Source organism: Scyliorhinus canicula, chromosome 12 (assembly GCF_902713615.1).
Source record: "Scyliorhinus canicula chromosome 12, sScyCan1.1, whole genome shotgun sequence".
Lineage (NCBI taxonomy): Eukaryota > Metazoa > Chordata > Chondrichthyes > Carcharhiniformes > Scyliorhinidae > Scyliorhinus > Scyliorhinus canicula.
In genome coordinates, this window is record NC_052157.1 from 149,510,068 (window position 1) to 149,527,851 (window position 17,784).

General features: G+C 44.9%; 1 protein-coding gene across 6 annotated transcripts in view; it reads right to left on the minus strand.

Annotated features, from left to right (window-relative positions):
- The window catches only part of nlk2 (nemo-like kinase, type 2), a 182,715-nt gene that overhangs the window by 19,888 nt on the left and 145,043 nt on the right, over window positions 1–17,784 (minus strand). For all 6 annotated transcript variants that reach the window (XR_005462637.1, XM_038814483.1, XM_038814481.1 and 3 more), the window contains 2 exons: window positions 11,157–11,366; window positions 2,195–2,296 (listed from right to left, as the gene is read on the minus strand). Coding sequence is in view for 5 of the 6 variants with exons in the window: in XM_038814483.1 (XP_038670411.1) it covers window positions 2,195–2,296; window positions 11,157–11,366 (312 nt within the window). In the remaining variant the exon portion in view is untranslated. The remainder of the gene's footprint in view (window positions 1–2,194; window positions 2,297–11,156; window positions 11,367–17,784) is intronic.

The window sequence follows — 17,784 nt, forward strand, 5'->3', positions numbered from 1 at the left end:
TAATGCTACCATTTAGTATATAACTGCTTTGGGACCATTAATTACAATGGTTGGTTGGGATTCTGTTGTATTGTAGTGCCAACAGGGCAAAACTCTATCTACCACACAGACCCATGAAAAAGTCATCCAATCACCAGTTAGAATGGTGCAACTTTTGCAAAAGAGCAAAATAAAATCTTTCAGCAAAAATTCTAGTCAAATCTGCAAGATCAGGGACTTTAAACACCACAATGTTTGACAACGTTTTAGTAGCACCGAGGAGCCATTACGTGGACTCCAATGCTATTGGAGTAATGCAGATTCTCCCAATGGTATCACAAACCTGGGGATGGATTTGCAACTTTTATCTTGCCAATGGGAAGATATATGTACTGCTTGCTTAAACATTTGTGGGAGCTCAGTACTTAATAACGTTACAGTACACCTAAATATGGAACATTGAATTGTGTGTAATAGCAAACTCACATATACAATGACTACTCCAGATGATTTTTATTTCACAGAAAACGTTATGCTGCTAGTATTTCATAATTAAAATTGGGAATCAACAAGTCATTTGGGATTTAACAAGGTGAACTTGTTTTAATAACATAACCAATTAGAAAACCAGTAGTTACACAATGCAATTTCAATCTAATTTCATACTTTACCATGAGCCTGTAATTTGATCATAAATGTTCAATAAATGAATCTTGTCAACTAACTTCTAAAAATCAGTGTCTGCAATATCAATCCAATTTCTTTCATTTAAATTCACCCATAATTATTTTTTTCACAAGATTACTCTGAGGGTAGTGGTTTTTCACAAATAATTTAATAATTTAAATATAATCTTCAGCTATGCACTGTGCTCGAGAAGGGGCAACTGTAAAATCTCACCAGGAGACATATATTTCCAAAAATACTACTGTAAACAATACCCCACAGAACCCCCTATTTCCCACCATACAACTTATGCAACCAAAGAACTGACAATGAATATATACAAAAAAAACGGAATCCTTTCCCCTCAACAACCATAAAAGTCCCCACAGAGCCCATTCAATATGATCCCAGTCCATGCTTTTTAACAAAGGCCTCAGCCTCCTCCAGAGTGTTGACGTAGTACTCCTTGGACTCAAAAGTAACCCGCAGCCTTGCCAGGTACACCACTCCAAACTGCACTCTGCCTCCTTGCAAGCTCCGTTCTGACATCTTAAACGAGGCTCCCTTCCCACGTCGAATCATGGATCTCTTTGGCTCACTGCGGGACCTGTTCCTTCTCCTGGAAGCTATGGATTCTTACCGATAACTGCTTGCGGTGGCTCATTCACACAAGGCTGCTGCCGGAGTGTTCTAATGTGCCCTGTCCCACTCTGGCGGAGACACCAGTTCATCTTCCCCCATCACGTTACTGAACATCTGCTAGAAATACACAGTAGGATTCGGGCCCTCCACACCCGCCAGCAACCCAACGACTGAGGTTGTCTCCTCGACCAATTCTCCATTCTTCATCCAATTCTTTGCCCTCGGATTCTTATTTTTCTCTGCCATCGAGATCTCAGCCTCCAGCGAGGCAATTTGCTCACTGTGCCTCGACAGAGCCGTCTCCGCCCCTTCAACAAACCTCAACATGATTTTTCACAGTAAGTTCCCCCAACGTTTCTAGGGCCAAGTGCCCCATTCGATTTACTGAGGGTTGCAAACATCACTCTCCATTGCCTCTTGAAATACTTGCCAAATGCATAGTCAGTACCCCAATTAGCATGTCTGCCATTATAGGAGCGGACAACCACTGCCTCCACCTTCTCTGCTGAGGCATCATGTGAAACCTCAAGAGTCAGTCGAAGAATTCCCCCCCCCCCCGCAGACTTCTTAGTTCCAGCCTTTTTTCACATTCTTCAACAATAGGCTCCTTTTGACTTTCATATGGGTAGAATTTATCCATCAAAAAACTCCAGGAACCAAACAAAAAAACAAGTGCCCTGGCGGGAGCTAGCTAGTGCATGATCTCCTCCTACATCCCGCACGGGTAAACTGGGATTCTTTTGTGAAATTTTGTATAAGAAAGTCAACATACAAACAACAATACTGTAGGTTTTTTTTGTCAAGTACATCAACAAAAATACATAAACAGGATATTTTTGATGATTTCCTTTCACCAAGCAGTCCTGCTTACAGACAAACCAACAGCTTAATGATTGCAAAATCTTACCTGTTTATGAGGACCCCTGAGTATGTGAGCCTTGGCACCTTCACATGCTGTCCTCATGGCTTCTAGTGATGGAGTTCCCAATAGGTCTGTGATCAAGTCCAACTGCCAGAGGTAAATAATTAACTGTTTAAGATCGTCAAAGTTTCACTTTTGAAATCTAAGTTTCTATTGAAAAATTCTGATTAGAAAATAATGTGCATAAATCACTGCAAGAGGAGCTATTAATAGGTGTAACAATTTGCCTTTTATTACAAGTGAGAGAAACAAATTCACTTGTACACGAGGCTAGTTGGGATTAAGATGTTTTTGATTTGGGGCAGCACAGTGGCACGCTGGCATACTGCTGCCTCACGGCGCCGAGGACCCGGTTCGATCCTAGCCCCGGGTCACAGTCCTCGTGGAGTTTGCACATTCGGGGAGGCTGTTCCCGTAACAGCCTCCCCGAACAGGCGCCGGAATGTGGCGACTAGGGCCTTTTCACAGTAACTTCATTGAAGCCTACTCGTGACAATAAGCGATTTTCATTTCATTTCATTCATTTCATTTGCAAAGAAATTCAAATTACACCATTTTTAAACTATGTATCGAATTTTAATAATAAACTTTGTTTTACTGATTTATAATTGAAATTAAAGATGTATTTTCCTGCACATCAGTGACATCAATTATAGCAAATGTATCTATTATAAAAGGGTCCTGAAATTTATCCACAACATTCATATCGTAGCAAATATGCAGACTGGACTGCTTTGGCAAAGTTGAAATTGTGCTAAGTACCATGCTAGGATTTCTAGAAACTGAGTTACAGGAGTTTACTCGCTGCTGAGAAACGACATAAATTACCCTGGTATATATTACATATCTTCAAAGTAGAAATCATCACTGCTTTCGAGATATATTTCGCTGGGGAGAACAGGAGCGTTGTAAACTCGACCCCCTACACAAACTTGCTTCTATCCTCCCCCATATGGTAATCGGACTCCCCCAACCATTCCAGCACCTTATCAAGGAGAAAATTGGTAACGTCAAGCCACTGGACTGCCGGTGTACACAGAACATACAGTGCAGAAGGAGGCCATTCGGCTCATCGAGTCTGCACCAACCCACTTAAGTCCTCACTTCCACACTATTCCCATAACCCAATAACCCCTCCTAACCTTTTTTGGACACTAAGGGCAATCTAACATGGCCAATCCACCTAACCTGCACGTCTTTGGACTGTGGGAGTAAACCGGAACACCTGGAGGAAACCCACGCACACACAGGGAGAACTAGCAGACTCCGCACAGACAGTGACCCAGCAGGGAATCAAACCTGTTGCTGTGAAGCCACAGTGCTAGCCACGTGTGCTACCGTGCTGCCCCAAGGTTCCTCTGAAGCTACATCCTGTGAATTCTTGGTGACTTACCCGCCCAAATAAAATAATTCACTAACTTGTTCACGCTACCAAAGAACGATTTAGCAAGGAAACTAGGGAGGCATTGGAACAGAACATTGGCAGAATATTCATTTTAATCGTTTGGACTCACCATCAACGACAATGGAAGGCTACCCCACCTCTGCAAATCGGACCTCACCCTGATCACCAGACTTGTATAGTTTATCTTATGAAGTCTAGGCCAATGGAGGCCACTCGGATACCCAAATACCAGAAACTACCTCTGGCAAGGCACTCCTAAATTGGCTCCCTTCCCTGGGTGATGAACTGGAAAATATTCACTTATAGCCCAAAATGGAGCTAAAGCTCCTCAGCAGTTTCATTATCTCAACCATAGCGGAGACTGTGTACATAACGTATAACAGCAAGTCTTCAGTATATAGCAACACCTTATTCTCTCTCCCCCCCCCCCCCCCCCCACAACTTAACCCCCTCCATCACCCTCAAGATCCGAGTGGTACATCTAAAGGCTCTATCACCAAGGCGAACAGGAGCGGCGACAATGGGCACCGCTGTCTTGTACCCCTACTCAGTCGAAAACACCAAGCTCAACGCGTTAGTGTGTACACTAGCCGTAGGGGTCCTATACAATAGCCACACCTATGAGATGAACCTCTGCCTAAATCCAAATCTCCCCAGCACCTCAGAGATATTCCCCCTCCACCCTGTTGAATGCTTTCTCCACATCCATAGGAATAATCACCTCTGGCTCAGGGGATGGAGAAGGGGAGAGGACGTTCAAAACCCTCTGTGTATTTGCCAATAGTTGCCATCCTTTCGAATTGTGTATTGCTAACGAGGCAGCCCCCCCCCCCCCCGTTCCCAATCAGGGCAAAGAAAAAGACGATGTTGCCCAGCCAGAGGATAAACTATTCCTCATATCCCACCAATCATGCCATAAATCTTAGAAAATTCCCCATAGCCCCAATAAACAGAAAAAAAAACTTTTATCCACCAAATACCAACACTTATATTCAGACTTTCCCCCACACCCACCCAGCTTGTGACAGCCAAAAAGACAACAAAACAAAAAACGGCCACACAACACATTCCATTCAGTTAGACCCAAGTCCATGCTTGTTAATAAAGTTGTCCGTCTCCTCCGATATCTTGAAGCAATAGATACAGAAGTAGCAAACCAGCCAAGGTGCTTACAAAACAATATGCCAATTATTCACAACAGCTGCATAAATAAATCTTCTTTGTTACCCCTGCCAGCTATGTACATCAATCAATTGTTTACTTGAGTGTTAGAATATATAGAATACAACAGTAACTACAAGTTAAATTACTTTTTCTACATTAAAGCAGCAAGACCCAGACAATAAGCAGGCTTGGAATGGCAAATGGCAAGTAACATTGGCAACACACAACTACTAAGCAACGATCATCTCCAACAAGGCAATCTAATTATCAACCCATGACAAGGTGATTTTGTTTTTGCCGTAATGTTATTAAAACCTGGGTTAAGATGCATACAAACAGTTTGACTGCTAGAGCTGTGATTAAGGTGTCATAAAAGTGAGATAATCATTGACTGGTAGGTGAAGTGTTCTGCTAATAGATCTTGAGAACCATTTACTTGCTTAGATAGGTAGCTAATGGAATATTGTTTACTCTTGAAGGGCTGCTGGGGTGTAGAGCGGTATTGTGTTTGGTCCTGGCTAAACAAGGGACAGCTCGTAAGAAGAGACAAAGAATGCCTTATGCTTTATGGGTACAGATGATGTATTAATGGAGGAACCAGGTTTGTCTGAAAAGGCAGTTTGTCCAAGAACTCTCATCTGAACAAAGGTGTTTCAGTTTGGTCCTGAAAGGTTCTCTCTCCAGATATTTTGCACAGAGAAAAGTAAAAACCTGGTTGTTAACTATATTCAGGAGTCGTATTTGAAATACATTGGTTTGCTTAATTGGAGTATAGTGGCAGGTTTAGGAAGTTAGTTAAAAGTTCTCTATTACTCAAGAGCTGATGTAACAGTTAACTGTAAAGCTATTTTTTTGTTACGAATGTGGTTGTTTAAATAAAATTTTATTTTAACATAAAAGATACCAATGAGTCAGTGTTATCACTCCTATGGTGCAGTAACATTTCCTCTCAGTTTTACAAATTGAAAATAGTTAGATTTTCATCTGGGATTGCAACAACATTCTTTAGCATTACCATAATGCAATCTCTCACTATCAACATCCTGGGGGTTACCATTGACCAGAAACTGAATCGGACAACCCATATAAATATAGTGGCTACAAGAAGTTAGAGGCTAGGAATCCTGCAGCAAGTAACCCACCTACTCTAAAACACCTGTCCAGTAACTGCAAGGCAAAAGCCAAGAGTGTGTTGGAATACTCTCCACTTGCCTGACTGAATGCAGCTCCAACAACACTGAAGATAAAAAAACACCCAGGACAAAGCAGCCTGCTTGACTGACACCCCATCCACTGGTGGGTGCCTGGAACGTGCTGCCAGAGGATGTGGTGGAAGGATGCACATTAGCAACATTTAAGAGACATGCAGATTGGTACATGAATAGGGAGAAAATAGAGGCCCAAGTACAGGCAGATGTTTTTTTTTAAATTGGGGCATCATGATTGGCACAGGCTTGGAGGGGCGAAGGGCCTGTTTCCTCTGCTGTACTTTTCTTTGTATATTATCTTTGTATATTCACTCTCTACACCACAGACGCAAAGCAACAGCAGTGTGAACCATCTACAAGGTGTACTGCAGGAACTCACTAAGGTTCCTCAGACAGCACCATCTAAACTCATGACCATTACCACCTAGAAGGACAAGGGCACATGTGGAAACACCATCATCCACATGTTCCCCTCAGAGCCACTCACCATCTGGACTTGGAAATGTATCGCCATTCCTCCAGTCTCATTGGGTCAAAATCCTGAAACACCCTCCCTAACAGTACTGTGAATGTACCTACACCACCTAGTCTGCAGTGGTTCAAGGAGGCAGCTCAACACCACCTTCTCAAGGGCAATTAGGAATGGCCAATAAATACTGGCCCAGCCAGTGTTGCACACATCTCATAAATGAAATTTTAAAAATTGCATGAGTGCAAATGTTATACCTGCAATGGCAAGACATATATATTATTGTCATATTAATTACATTTAATTTGGTATAACAAACGTCAGGTATACAATGTTTTTTTTGTCTGAAATCTGTAACAATTGCACTTTACTATATGCAAGCCCATTTTACATTAGTCTATATTTCTTGCTATCATTGCACATTCAATTTGTATTGTTTGATGTTGCTGATTATTGTGCATATCTACACACAATGTAACCATCCCGTCTTTCAGAAATAAGCCATGACATTCTAGACATCCCTGATATTTATTCAGTTACTCATTTCATGCTGGTAATTTTTTTTAAAAAAGCTTTTGATTTTGCACCCAATTCAGTCCTCAAAACAAAGAGACATCTGGCAAAATCAGCTGACATAGGACCAGTTGATCTGATGACATTTCTGGCACACAGCGGGACTGGTTTATTTCCTTGAATCAGCTTATTTAGGGGACAGATCAGATAGAGATAGTGCAGGCTGGGATATGTTTGGTGGGGTGGCGGGGGATCTGGTGCAGGCGGAGGGGGTTGCTGGGGTGGAAGGCAAATTCAGGACTGCTGAGCTGAGAAATGATGGCTAAGCTCTATAAATAATTATTTTAAATATAGGAGAGAAATGGGCGGAACAGGTGGTTAGCACTGCTGCCTCACTGTGCTGAGGACCTGGGTTTGATCCCGGCCTGGGCCACTGTCCATGTGAAGTTTCTACATTCTCCCCATGTCTGCATGGGTCCCACCCCCACAAACCCAAAGATGGGCAGGATAGATGGATTGGTCACACTAAATTGCCCCTTAATTGGTAAAAAAAAGAATTGGGTACTGTAAATTTAAAAAATATAAAGGAGACATGTTTTGGGGATTGCCTATATATTTATTTTACATTACGCACTTTAGAACATTGTAGTAAGGTGACTATGACAGCAGCCATCTTATGATCTGTTCAGAAAAGTGGAAACACAAATACTAACAGCTGTTCTATAACTTATGAATTTGTGCTCCTTTAGCTCTAGAACACCACCATTTGAGATATGGTAGGATTCTATAAAAGTAGCAACCTGGGACCACACTGCCTGCTACAATATCAAAAACAATATGAGCTGCTCATCAATGTACACTTGCCAGCTGAAGTCAGTACAAAACTCATGGGTCAGCAGTTTTGTACAATAATTGCATCATAAATGAAACACAGAAAATTAGATAGATTGAGCATGAAATTGTAAAGGGTCATGCGCAGGCCGAGTGGGAAAAACTTCTGGCAGCTAACAGTTCAAAAAGTGAAGTCATCCACTCCGGACTAGAGGAAGCTCTATCAGAATATTTTCATCGTAGTGAGAGACTAAGAGCTGTGGAGGACCAAAGCAATGTTTTTTTGTTCATTTACAGGATGTGGGCATCACTGGATGGCCAGTATTTATTGCTCATCTCTAGTTGCCCTTCAGAAGGTGATGGTGAGCTGCCTTCTTGAACCATTGCAGTCCCAGGTACACCCCTAGGGAATTCCAAAATTTAGACCCAGCAACATTGAAGGAAAGGTGATCTATTTCCAAGACAGGAGCGACTTGGGAGTGGAGCCTCCATGTGGTGACATTCCCAGGTATCTGCTGTTCTTGTCCTTCTAGATGGTAGTGGTCATTGGTTTGGGAGGCACTGCCTAAGGAATGGTGGCGAGTTCCTACAGTGCATTTTGCAGATGGTACACACTGCTGCTACTGTGCATTGGTAATGGAGGGATTGAATGTTTGAGGAAGGGGAGGGAGCAATCAAGCAGGCTTTGTCCTGGATGGTGTCAGGCTTCTCGAGTGCTGTTGGAGTTGCACTCATCCAGGCAAGTGGAGAATATTCCATTACACACTTAACTTGTATCTTGTAGATGGTGGACAGGCTTTTGGGGGATTTTTGGCGGGGGGTGGCGTCCAGGAGGTGGTCCATGTCCATGGACACAAATCACAAAGCTAGAACAGGGTTTAAAAATGCAATTTAAATTCCGAGTTTAGGAGATTGAAAGATAATCCAATCTACATCCTTTGAAATGTAATGTAATTGTAAATCGCTGATTGTCACGAGTCGGCTTCAATTAAGTTACTGTGAAACGCCCCTCGTCGCCACATTCCGGTGCCTGTCCGGGGAGGCTGGTACGGGAATTGAACCGTGCTGCTGGCCAGCGATTTCGCCCAATGAGCTAAACCAGCCCCTCTTAATTACTTAATTTTGGAATGGTGCCTCCACAGCTATCACAAAGCTCCAGGTGAAACAAATGATAAAGGGAATCAAAGGGTAGACAGAAAATCTTTGATGGGAGGATCCAGAACAAGGGGATATAATCATAACATTAGAGCAGACATTTAAGAGTAAAATCAGGAAGCATCTTTTGACTCAATGGGTAATGAAAATCTAGAACAGTCCTTAGAATTGATAAGATAAAATTCCACACTGTTAACTCGGATTAATTGAACTTGCCCAAGGTCGCCATGTGACTGCACTGACCAAATCAAAGCAGAGTTAGACAACAGCACAAAATCGAGCAGCGTTGGGCAAGTCAACAGATGACTTCAAAATCTCCATGAAATAGGGTGGCACGTGGCACAGTGGTTAGCACTGGGACTACAGCGCTGAGGACCCGAGTTCGAATCCCGGCCCTGGTCACGGTCCGTGTGGAGTTTGCGCATTCTCCCGTGTCTACGTGGGTATCACCCCTACAACCCAAAGATGTACAGGTTAGGTTGATTGGCAATGCTAAATTGCCCCTTAATTGGGAAATAAAAATGATTGGGTACTTTAAATTTATACATTAAAAAATCTCCATGAATGGACGTACAAAGCCGATAAGTATGGCTAAACTTGTGAGAAAGTGAAAAGTGTTGTCGATTGGAGAGGTGAAGCTGATGCAACAAGTGGAATACCGCAGCACAAAGTAGAGAGTGGGAAGTCCCATCATTTTGTTTTCCAATGACTGTGAAACACAAGATGAATATCTTGGAACAGTTCAACAAACAGGCATTCGGAAGGTGAAACATGTAATGGTGGAAAGTGGAGCAAGGAACATGTCACTGCTACGATCTGCGCCACATGGATAGCACCAAAAAACTGCCGCTTCTTGTAAAAGTCCAAGAATTTTGGCAAATGAAAACACATTTTTGAGATGTGGATCAGCAAAGAGGAGAAAACATATCAGCAAAAGGAAAGGAAGATTATCAATTATTTCAGACAACTATCCCACACACCGACCATCACTGGCCTCAATTGTCAAGCTGATGATATTTTTACCTCTCAACACCATGTCTAAGCTTCAGCCAGTGGTTCGGGGTGATTAGGAACCCGAAAAGCCACTACTGCAGGGAGCTAATCTTTCAGGTTATTGAGGCCATTGACAAGAGTACAATCCAATATTTTAGAGGCCCTGTTCATAATGAAGGCAATGTCAATGATGTTGGCAGAAGCCACAATTGGTAACTGTTTCCACCAAGTTGGGTTTGGGTTACGATTGCATGAATGTTCAAAATGAAGGAGGGCGAAGCCAAACAAGCCAATGACAAGGCACTCCTAGCTTGTCTGCGGGAAGCTGGCATGGGAATTCCAGCAGAGATAACCATGGAAACTTGTGCGATGGATAATGCTGCATGCCAGAATTGACTTGATGCACTAGATGCAGTACATTCTTCAACTAAGGTGCCAGATGACCCAGAAGAGTCCAATGAATGCCCAGCCCGTGTCCCTAGCTGATGTCACAAAGGCCGTAGAGATGCCCTGGGATTTCACAATGCAGCACGAAAGCATGTTTGATTGCATTGACATCATGGTCGACTATGTCGCGCATGTCCAACAAGCACACACTAACGGATAAAGATGATGGAAAACTTGGAACAGTTCAACAAACAGGCATTCGGAAGGTGAAACATGTAATGGTGGAAAGTGGAGCAAGGAAAGTGTCACTGCTATGGTCTGCGCCAACATGGATATCATCAAAAAACTGCCGCTATGGAGCTTTCCGAAGATAACTCCCGACAGTTTGCGATGTAAAACTCTGGTCTTTTACAAGGTCAACCATTGTAATATGTGAACAAATTGAATAACTTTTTCTCAAATTTACTGCTTTACTGTGTTTTCAATTGGCATTTGTGTCTGCTGCTTTTGATATTGACCATGTTCGTAGGCATATCAGGTTACATAGAGATTACTTAATTTTGGAATGGTGCCTCCTCAGCTATCACAAAGCTCCACTTCATTCCAATTTCTGAGTGGATCGCCTGGGATTCGACTCTGGGAATTTACTGTACTATGTCTTATACATAAAATTTAGAAAGCCTGCTAGATCTTAGGGTTTCTGTGATGATATGGTAGATTAAGGTTTTTCAGTGCATCTCTAAGCGAGGGCTAACAAATCAGTACATAGGGATTTCATGTCCTTATCTTGCGATAAAAATGCCCTTCAGTCAGTGGGATTACCTGTTGAATGGGACTTTGAGCTTGAAATAATATTCTACGGCCTAAAAGTTCTGCAAAGATGCACCCTACGGACCAGATATCGATGGCATTAGTGTAATGACGACTACCCATCAGGATCTCTGGTGCTCGGTAATACTGAGTGACAACTTCCTGGGTCATGTGACGGGACTCATCAAGTTCTTCCACTCTGGCAAGACCAAAGTCACAAATCTGGAAGAAAACAAAATGGTTTGAAATGTCAGCAATAAATTTCTTAAATCTGCCATCTCAAAGCAAAAATGGTTAAAATACTTACTTCCTATATGAGTAATGCTCATCAAACTTAAAGAGGATTAAAAAACAGCAACTGACCTCACAATGCAACAAGCTTTGCATATTTACGTCTAAAAAACAAAATTACTCTGTACTTTAAGGAACTTGCTGATGAGCAACAAAGGTGACCAAAATAATACTTTATAGATTACAAAATAATGGCACATCCACTTAAACAATCTACAGGTAAAAGAAAATGGTTAAGAGTTACTGATATAGGAATCAACATTTTTGCAGAATATATTGCAAACATTACATTATTATTGAACTTCAGGTGAGCAAAATTGAAATGCACATTCAGAAGACTTTTGTATTCATTCATGGGATGTGAGCTTTACTGGCAAGGTCAGTATTGTTTGCTCATCCCTCAACCATGGGTGGTGACATGCTGACATTTTGCTTCACTGACTCAGCTGGCAAAGAGCTACATAGTCCCAAAAGATTCCAAGTACAATGCTTCATCAGTACTGATTGGATTATCTGAAAGAAGTTGGATTATCTTAAGGAAGGAGCATTATAATTATTTTTCCCACCCTTTGGACAGAGAGAAAATTGGAGCAGGCTTCCCCTGTCGATTGCCATGCCTTAAAGATGTATTTTTGTTAGGCAGAAAGAGAATCAGGTTCAGCAAGGTTGAGATGCTTCCTCTAGATGAGCAGCCCACCAAGACTCATTGCTTATGTGCACCCATCAGGAATGTTCAAATGGACAAGGTAAGAGGGAATGCTTATGGAACAATGCTGCCTTGCTTCAGAACAGAGGAGCAAAATTAATAGAAAATTACATTTTGCACTGTAATTTAGCTCAACTGCACCATATCTGGTTTTCCACCCTCAAGATCATTAAATGGCGACACTTCCGGTAGCGGCCATGATCAGCTAGGTCGCATACACGGCAGCTCCCGCCGGGATCGGGATTTTGGGCCGTTAAATGGGGTGGCGGCGGCACTTGAAGGGCGGGTACCGGCGTGGGAATGGATGCTGGAGAGGTTCCCCCTGGTGCTGTATGGAGGGAACCAGGAGCGGGGCCGTCAAACGATCAATTGCAGGGAGGAAGACAGAACGGGTCCGGCGCGGATCGGGAAGCATGGGCCCAGTGGGCCAGAGAGCAGCAGGACTTCTTGAGGAGCTGTTTTGCGGAACTAAAATCGGAGATGCTGGCCCCTATGAAGGCCGCCATGGAAAAGATGGTGGAGGTCCAGAAGGTACAGGAGAAGGCGATCAAAGAGGTGGAGAGGAAGGTGCCTGAGAACGAGGACGAGATCCTGAGCCTGGCGGTCAGGGTGGAGTCGCACGAGGCCTTACACAAGAGATGGCAGGAGAGGCTGGATGACCTCGAATGCAGGTCTCGGAGTCACAATCTGCGGATCCTGGGCCTTCCTGAAGGTGCGGAGGGGGCGGGCGCGAATGTGACTGCAATGCTGATGGGCACGGGGTCCTTCCCGCGGCCCTTGGAGCTGGATGGGGTGCATAGGGTCCGCGCCAGGAAGCCGAAGGCGAATTTACCTGGACTTCGGAGCTGAGCTGGCGAGGAGGCATGCGGGTTTCAACCGGGCCAAGGCGGTCCTCCACAGCAAAGGGGTGAAGTTCGGGCTACTGCATCCGGCGAGACTTTGGGTAACGTACCAGGACAGGCATCATTAATTTGATACGCCGGATGGGGCGTGGACATTCATCAGGCAGGAAAAGCTGGACTTGAACGAAGGGGCAGCTGCACGTGGGTGAAACACGTTGGCAGGGATGTGTAATCGGGGGTTGGCCTGGTGTAAGACTATTTGTAGAAATTAAGGTTGTTTGCTTTTCTGTTCTTGTTTTTTGTTTCAGGGGGCGCGGTGCCGCCCGGGTTGTGTTGCCCGGTGTTCGGGAAGCATCCGGATGGCACTTGCCCTCTTACCCTGTGGGGGAGGGGGGATTGGGGGGCCCAAAAGAGGAGACAATAGTAAGTTTGGAGATATAGGTCTGAGCGGCCGAGGTCAGCATGGGTCAGCTAACTTACGGAAGCGCAATGGGGGACGGGAGAAATCAGTGCTGAGCGGGTGCTTGGCAGGGGGGAGGAGGAAGGGGTGCTGCTTTGCTGACTGAAGGGGAGCCAGTTGTTGGGGGGCCTCCAGCGGGAGGTCTGGAGCGAGCGGGGGCGCGGGCACGTGGCTGGCCGAAAAAGGGAGATGGCTAGTCGGCAGGGAGGAGTCAACCCCCCATCCAGGCTGATCACGTGGAATGTGAGGGGCCTGAACGGGCCGGTCAAGGGGTTCCGATGTTCTCGCATCTAAAGGGGTTGAAGGCGGACATGGCTATGCTGCAGGAGACGCACTTAAAATTCGCTGACCAGACGAGGTTAAGGAGAGGATGGGTGGGCCAGGTGTTCTACTGGGGGCTAGACTCAAAGACCAGAGTGGTGGCAATTTTGGTGAGTAAACGGTGGCGTCTGAAGCAGGAAGCATTGTGATGGACAAGGGGGGTAGGTACATAATGGTGAGTGGCAAGTTACAGAGGGCCCGGGTGGTGTTGGTGAACATGTATGCCCCGAACTGGGATGATGCGGAGTTCATGAGGCTGCTGGCGGATGAAGAGGTGTGTGGGCGGATAAGGAGGAGCATTCAGGACTATGTGACAATGAATGACAGGGGAGGTATCAGCGGTAGCGGTTTGGGAGGCTATGAAGGCAGTCATCAGGGGGTAGTTAATCTCTATTAGGTCCCACAGAGAGAAGAGGGAGTGGCTGGTGGGAGAGATACTTAGGGTGGACAGGAAGTACACGGAGGCCACCCGAGGGAGGGGCTGCTATAGGAGCGTCGGAGATTATAGGCAGAGTTCGATTTGCTGACCACGGGGAAGGCGGAGGCACAGTTGAGGAAAGTGAAAGGGGCAGTCTACAAGTATGGGGAGAAGGCAAGTAGGATGCTTGCGCACCAACTGCGCAGGAGGGAGGAGGCCAGGGAGATCGGGGGAGTGCAGGATAAGGAAGGTAACACGGTGTTGAGCCCAGAGAGGATCAACGAAGTCTTCAAGGAGTTTTGTGGGAAGCTATAGAAGTCAGAACCCCCAAGGGGAGGGGAAGGGATGAAGCAATTTATGGATTGACTGAGGTTCCCAAGGGTGGATGAGGAGCGGGTGGAGGGACTGGGGGTCCCGATTGAGTTGGAGGAGGTAGTTAAGGGGCTGGCAAGCATGCAGTCGGGCAAGGCCCCGGGTCCGGATGGCTTCCCTGTTGAATTTTATAAGAAGTTCTCAGAGGATCCGCTCCAGTGTGGGTCCTACAGGCTGATATCGCTCCTGAATGTAGATGCCAAATTGTTGGCAAAGAATTCTGGCCACCAGAATAGAGGACTGTGTCCCGGGAGTGATCGAGGAGGACCAGACGGGTTTTGATAAGGGCAGGCAACTGAACACAAATGTGAGGAGGCTCCTGAATATTATTATGATACCCTCCGGGGGGGGGGGGGGGGGGGGGGGGGGGGGGGAGAGGAGAACGTAGAAATAGTGGCTGCAATGGATGCGGAGAAGGCCTTTGACAGGGTGGTGTGGGAGTACCTGTGGGAAGTGTTAGGTAGGTTTGGATTCAGGGAGGGATTCATAGGGTGGGTCAAGCTACTGTATCAGGCCCCCGTAGCGAGCATGTCCACGCACCGGGTTTCCCTCTACGCGGATGACCTGCTGTTGTATATCTCGGACATACTAGAGGGGATGGGGAGGTCATGCGGATACTGGGGGACTTTGGGAGCTTCTCAGGGTACAAGTTGAAATTGGGGAAAAGTGAGCTGTTTCTAATCAACGCTAGGGACCAGAGGAGCGACTGGGGGAGCTCCCCGCTCAAGATAGTGGAGAGGAGCTTTCGATATTTAGGTATACAGGTGGCTATGAATTGGGATGCCCTACACAGGCTCAATCTAGCTCGGCTGGCAGAGCAGATGGATGGAGACTTTAAAAGGTTGGGGGGGGGGGGGGGGTGTTGGCACTGCCGAACGTCTGCAGCTACTATTGGGCGGCGAATGTGGCCATGGTTAGGAAGTGGGTAATGGAGGAGGGGTCGGCGTCATGCAAAGGCACCAGCCTAGGGGCACTAGTAACGGCACCGCTGCCGTTCTCACCAGCACGATACACCACAAGCCCGGTGGTGACGGCGGCACTGAGGGTCTGGGGTCAGCGGAGGACGGACAGGAAGGAGGAGGAGGCCTCAGTTTGGACCTCGATACAGAACAACCATAGATTTGCTCCGGGCAGGATAGATGGGGGGTTTCAAGGCTGGTATAGGGCAGGCATTAGAAGGATGGGGGACCTGTTTATAGATGGGACTTTCCCCAGCGTGCAGGAGCTGGAGCACAAGTTCGACCTGCCCGCAGGAAATGCTTTCAGATACCTCCAGGTTCAGAACTTTCTCAAGAAACAGGTGGGGACCTTTTTTTTTTTATCCCTCAAAGGATACAGGACAGGGTTGTGTCTGGCATCTGGGTAGGAGAGGGGAAGGTGTCGGATATATCAGGAGTTGCAGGAGGTGGAGGGAGCCTCAGTGGAGGAGATGAAGGGCAAGTGGGAGGAGGAGCTGGGCGAGGAGCTGGATGAGGGCCTGTGGGCTGATGCCCTGTGCAGGGTGAATTCGTCCGCATCATGCGTCAGGCTCAGTTTGATTCAATTTAAGGTGGTGCATCGGGCTCACATGACGACGGCAAGAATGTGCAAGTTTTTTGGGGTAGAGGACAGGTGCGCGAGATGTGCAGGGAGTCCAACGAACCATGTCCCAATGTTCTGGGCATGCCCAGCGCTTAAAGAATTCTGGCAGGGCTTTGTGAGGGCTATGTCCAGAATTTTGGACACGCGGGTGAAGTAGAGTCCAGCGATATTTGGGATGCCGGAAGATCTGGGAGTGCAGGAAGCTAAAGAGGCCAAGGTGTTGGCCTTTGCCTCCGTGGTAGCCTGGAGGTGGATCTTGTTCATGTGGAGGGACTTGAAACCCCCGAGCGTGGAGACCTGGGTTAGCGATATGGCTGGGTTTCTCAGCATGGAGCGAATTTGGTGCGGGGACTTGTTGATATGACATGTATTTTCGTTTTGTATAATGATAGCAGCCACCTTGTTTTGTTAAATATTTTTTGTTTACTGTTTCTCTTTTTATGTAAAAATCCTGGTTGAAAAAAGTTTTCATAAAAATAATTTTTAAAAAAGATTTAAGGGCTTTACTATATATATTTAAATACAAGTCTGATTTTCAAAAAATTGCAATAGAAGCTGAAACTCTTGCACTACAACTGCACTATAAATTGGATCATGCGCCGAGTGCAGTAAGTTCATGATATTTCAACTTTTTCTACCAAATTATGTACTAGAGCAACAAGCTGCAGAGAATAAAGTGGCACTCCAGAATAGGAAGTGATAGATTCCTTCTCAAAAGGGAGAGGAAGAAGAGCCATTTTATGCTATTCTAGGTCACAAAGACGTTTCCTTTGTGTCAGACTACACGCCATGAGAAAATGATTGGGAGTGGAGGTAGGAAAAGAGCAAAAAAACAACATGGTTACGAGTCCAATATAGTGAATCTAATGAGTAGCCAAAAGGTAGAACTTCTTAAAAAAAGTCACTTATCACTGGCTAGCAGCATTATCATTAATTCAGTACCTAAATTTTAAGAACATAAAAAACTTTCAGAATGGGGAAGAATACCAAAACAAAATAAGGAAATATTTCTTATGGTAAAAATGATTAACTATATCTACATATTATACTCATCAATGTGTTTTCTTTCCTGAACTGCATCCAATTATCTCATGATAGTCTGCTTTATGGACTGCCGTGGTCCTTTCTTGCACCAAACTCTAAACTTGTGAACTACTTACAAAATACTTGCCTGAAATTTATTTGATATCATTGAAAAATTGAATTCTAAAACAAGTCAAGAAATATCTCCAACCTAAATTCCAAATGTCCAGACTTGGCTTTGTTGCTCATTGGGCACCCTCTTTAGGGTAATACCTTACATATTAGATAGCTAGAACTGTACACAAACATAAAGGTAAGGTTTGACCAATGCTTTATATAGCAACAATATAATTTCTACTTCATCCTTCTGCTGATGGAATTTAGTAACTTGTTTACCATTTACTGCAGGTCATGCTGTGCTGATAATTTGTACTTATCCATTATACTTACCTGCTGCTCTTCTGCTCCATTTACATTACTCACTCATTTTGTTTCCAAAGTAAATATTCTCTGATTGAATTACATAGGCCATTGATTGAAAGGATGACCAAATATCTCCCAAATCTGGTTACACTGATATTTCCTATAATATTCAATACTTTATCTCCTGTGGCATTGCTTAGAGC